The 4,000-nt window shown below is 38.4% G+C and overlaps 1 protein-coding gene across 1 annotated transcript; it reads left to right on the plus strand.

The window, feature by feature from the left end:
• Positions 1-2,053: 2,053 nt before the first annotated feature.
• On the plus strand, positions 2,054-3,641 carry LOC113016623 (chemokine XC receptor 1-like). The gene is made up of 2 exons (XM_026159565.2): positions 2,054-2,275; positions 2,372-3,641. The coding sequence occupies exon 2, from the start codon at positions 2,389-2,391 to the stop codon at positions 3,364-3,366; it is 978 nt and encodes a 325-aa protein (XP_026015350.2). The 5' UTR covers positions 2,054-2,275; positions 2,372-2,388; the 3' UTR covers positions 3,367-3,641.
• Positions 3,642-4,000: the final 359 nt, after the last annotated feature.

A 4,000-nucleotide genomic window follows, 5' to 3' on the forward strand; every position in this document is an offset into this window, starting at 1 on the left:
CTCCCATCTCATTGTACATAGCAACTTGCATTTGAAGTATGCGTGAAGTAAAATAATTTATTTGAAAATAATAAAGCATACCTCAAACATGCATTGTGAAAAATGTCAAAACCTTTTTGTTGTTTTTATTTATAGCCTGTACCACATTTAATGGCAAATGTTGATCCAAACTGCATTAGAAACAGGCTTATTTACAATATAACAAAACAGTTTCAAAATACACAAAAACTAGTTGTATTAACTAATTATTGCTAAAAATAAAAGTCATTTGGTGGTCATTAAAATGTGTTCAGTGTTTGCAAATTGAGGATGATTAATTTCATAAATCGAAAAACTACCAAAAACTCCATATGGGAAGACAAAGCAGCACCACCATATATGCCTAATTTTTCATACAAGAAAATTTGATTTTATCATCGTTTTGGATTGGAGGCAAAGCTGGTGTGGCCATGAGAATCAAACTAGCAGTGATGGGCAAAGAGAGACTTTGTGAAACAACGAAACATTTAAAGCTAAAGTTGTATCCAGGTTTCCCAAATATCTGAAATCAATTTCCACAGTGACACCTACTGGCCAGTTTTGCTGTGTGAAGCAATGACACACACAAGCTAAGTCAAAGTCAAAGTAAACTTATTGTCATCTCTGCTGTATCCAGTGCAGCATACAGAGAGACGAGATGACGAGCCTCCGGTTACATCAGTGCAAAACAAGCTAGATATAAAAAAAAAGAGAAGAAAATAATAAATATACGCTTAAGAGTTACAATTAGAATTTTCAGTTTACACAGGTGTGGTTTTTAAGCGTTGCATAATTCTAAAGAGGGCTAACACCCCCCCCCCCCCCCCCCCCCCCCAAAAAAAAAAAAACCAACAAAAAAAACCAGGCTTTAAATAATAACGATTGACAGATGTTTTGGAGAAGCACCAAACAATGAGACTGTTAAAGAAAACGAACTGTGACTGTAATGACAATGTGCATCAGAAATACTATTTTCTCCCGCTATTAGAGGCTGTTTCAGTCGCTTAGTAATTCAGTTGCACAAACACTGCTATATGTTTTGTGATAGAAAAAAAAACAGTATTTCAGCTGTTAACTCCCGAACTTTGCAATCCTCAAAGAAATGGTTAACTGAAGCTTTCTGGTAGTTTCGTTAGGTTTGTTCCTCACACTGTTAAATAAAACTAGAAGCTGCCCTGTTGTTTTATTTTTTTGGTTTTATTAGTTTGGTCACAGTTTCTTCAAAGATAAATATTTAAATAGACAAGACTACATTTGCTTTCCTTCTAAATAACTAAAAGATCCGTTTCATTATGTTATGGTATGCTTATTCTGACCAATTACAACAGTCCATTTCACACTGGTCAATTCCTTTTTAAATCTGAATGGTGCAGAAGTGGCTCATCGGAGGATAAAGAAGCCTCCCCTCACTTTATTTGTCATTTCTGTTGCCGCGGATGCTGTACCAGACTCAGTCTGAGTTTCAGGTTTTGATTTCACCTACCTTTGTTTGTGAGATATTTACAACACATGTGTCAGTGACAATTAAAAAAGGAGGTGTATGTGAAGGTTAATGTGTCTTTTCTTGTATTGTCTTTAGGCTTTCACACTTTTTTCCAACAGTTTCTGGCTCAAGATGAAGTCGCTTAATGCAGCAAAATATTTTATATTTTCTGTTGAAAGTCGAGAAAAAGAGAATAGATGGGATAAAGAGCTGAAAATGATTTCCTGCTTTATTTTGCTCTTTGAAAGCACAGCAGGTTTCTATTACAGTAACTTAATGAATGTGCCGCTCTCGCTCTCTCCGCTGATCTGAGTTCGTTCCGCTCACCCAGCAGTTCGCCTCTTTTTCTCATTTGTACTAATTTGTGTAATTAAGTGGGCGGAAAGTCCACACTAGTTTTCACAACACGGCAAAAATGATAACGACACAGTTATTTACCCTTATGCATGCGCGTGTGCAAACAGTTGAGATGGTATTAAAACGTGAATTCAGTCATTCATGTCAAGGTAAGTCATCTGCTGAAAGCCTGGCTAAACGCACCAAAATCTGCGTTTAGCACCACGTCGCCACACGGTCACGTGATGCGGGTGTTTGACTCACACTTGGAAGTAGTGTTTAGAAACATCGGCGCTTAAGTAGCTCGACACACTGCAGAAACGTCAGCATCGAGTGTCTCATCCCAACGTACTACTGCAAAAAATAAATAAATACATAATAAAATAACCGCAGAAGTCGTTTCAACCAACAGACGTTTGGCATTTCATCAAGCAAGAGGTACGTTATTTATTTATTGTCTTTACAATACTCTTTTGTATTTATAAAGAGAAATCCATTGCAACGTGTCATTAAAGTCATACCCTTGTCTCCTAGATTCCTGTGTGACAGAAATGGCAAATCCAGCCAATTTAACCTATGGTAACTTCAGCTATGACTATTACTACGAGGATGAAATCTGTGATAAGAGTGGAGTGGTGATATTTGGATCCTTTGCCATTCCGATTTTCTCTGTTGTGATCACACTGAGCCTGGCAGGAAACATTCTTGTCCTCATAATCCTGGCTTTGTATGAAAAACTTAAATCTCTGACCAACATTTTCATCCTCAACTTGGCCATCTCTGACCTCGTCTTCACCATCGGTCTTCCTTTCTGGGCCATTTACCACGTCAAGGGATGGGTGTTTTCTGAAATTCTCTGCAAAGTTGTGACTTTTATCTTCTTCACTGGGTTTTACAGCAGCATTCTCTTCCTGACCATCATGACCATCTACAGATACCTGGCTGTGGTCCATCCTCTGTCTGACCTCAGCACACCGAAACACTCCATCGGGGTGTTTCTGTCTGTCCTGATTTGGATAATCAGCACTGGAGCAGCCATGCCCTCCCTCCTCTTCAGCTCAATCACCAAGGTCCACCACAAAGATAAAGAGTCACAGGGCTGTGAATATATTGATCCACTGTGGGAAACCATTGGTGTCATCCAACAGAATGGTTTCTTCCTAGTTGCTTTTGCAGTCATGACTTTTTGCTTCATAATAATTGTGAGAATCACAAGAACAAGATCTCACACAAGCAACAAAGCAGTCAAATTAGTCTTCTGCAGAGTTGCTCTATTCTTCAGTGCCTGGGTGCCGTACAATGTTGTAATCTTTTTGAGGGTCTTGCCTGCTCATGTGGTCCCGTCATTAGTTGAATGTGAAGCAAGCACCCAGCTTGACTATGCATTCTATGCTTGCAGGCTCATTGCTTTCTCCCACTGTTGCCTGAATCCCATCTGTTATGCATTTGTTGATGTGAAGTTTAGGAGTCATTTAAAGTTATTGCAGGTTAGAATGGAAAACCTCATATCACGTAGAACAATGTACTAGCTACTCAGTTGATTTTCTTGCATATGTTATTTGCCCTGTTAATTGTTTTTCTCTCCCAGTGTGCCTTTAGTAAAATTGCATATCTCATATCAAATTTATCTAATTACAAAAAAAAATAGGAACTGCTCCATGTGTCATATGTTGCACCCGGCAATCAATTTCAAGGCTTTTATCGTGTGTGTGTGTGCGTGTGTCACACAGTGTGAAGTAATTATTTGACCCTGTGTTGTTTTTATGATGTGGGGTTTATTAGTAAACTTAGTTATTGCATTTTGTATCCTTGTGTTTTGTTTCTTAGTGAAATTTCCGACTCATATCTCCCCAGTTAAGACAATGAGGTGCAGTTGCCCAGAAACTTTTTATATGACCGATGGTCATGTAGAAACATCTTTTCTGTAAAAAACAAAAAACAAAAACCGTTTGAATAGACATTATATAAAGTGAAAAACAATAATCTGCTGGAATACAATGAAAAGCACACAACAATTGGACAGAAAGGGACATGAATCGCTGTGTGACAGGCAGGAGATTGGACCCAAATGCTGGACTCATGGACAATGAAGGAGTGAACTAAAGAAGGCAGCTTTATTGAGGCTGCAAAAACTCAAGGGATGTAGTAGCAGCTTTGAAACTG

Source organism: Astatotilapia calliptera, chromosome 23, assembly GCF_964374335.1.
Source record: "Astatotilapia calliptera chromosome 23, fAstCal68.1, whole genome shotgun sequence".
In the NCBI taxonomy this organism is placed as follows: Eukaryota; Metazoa; Chordata; class Actinopteri; order Cichliformes; family Cichlidae; genus Astatotilapia; species Astatotilapia calliptera.

Coding starts and splice junctions, on each gene's coding strand:
- LOC113016623 (XM_026159565.2), top strand. CDS start 2,389: ATGGCAAATCCAGCCAATTTAACCTATGGTAACTTCAGCTATGACTAT.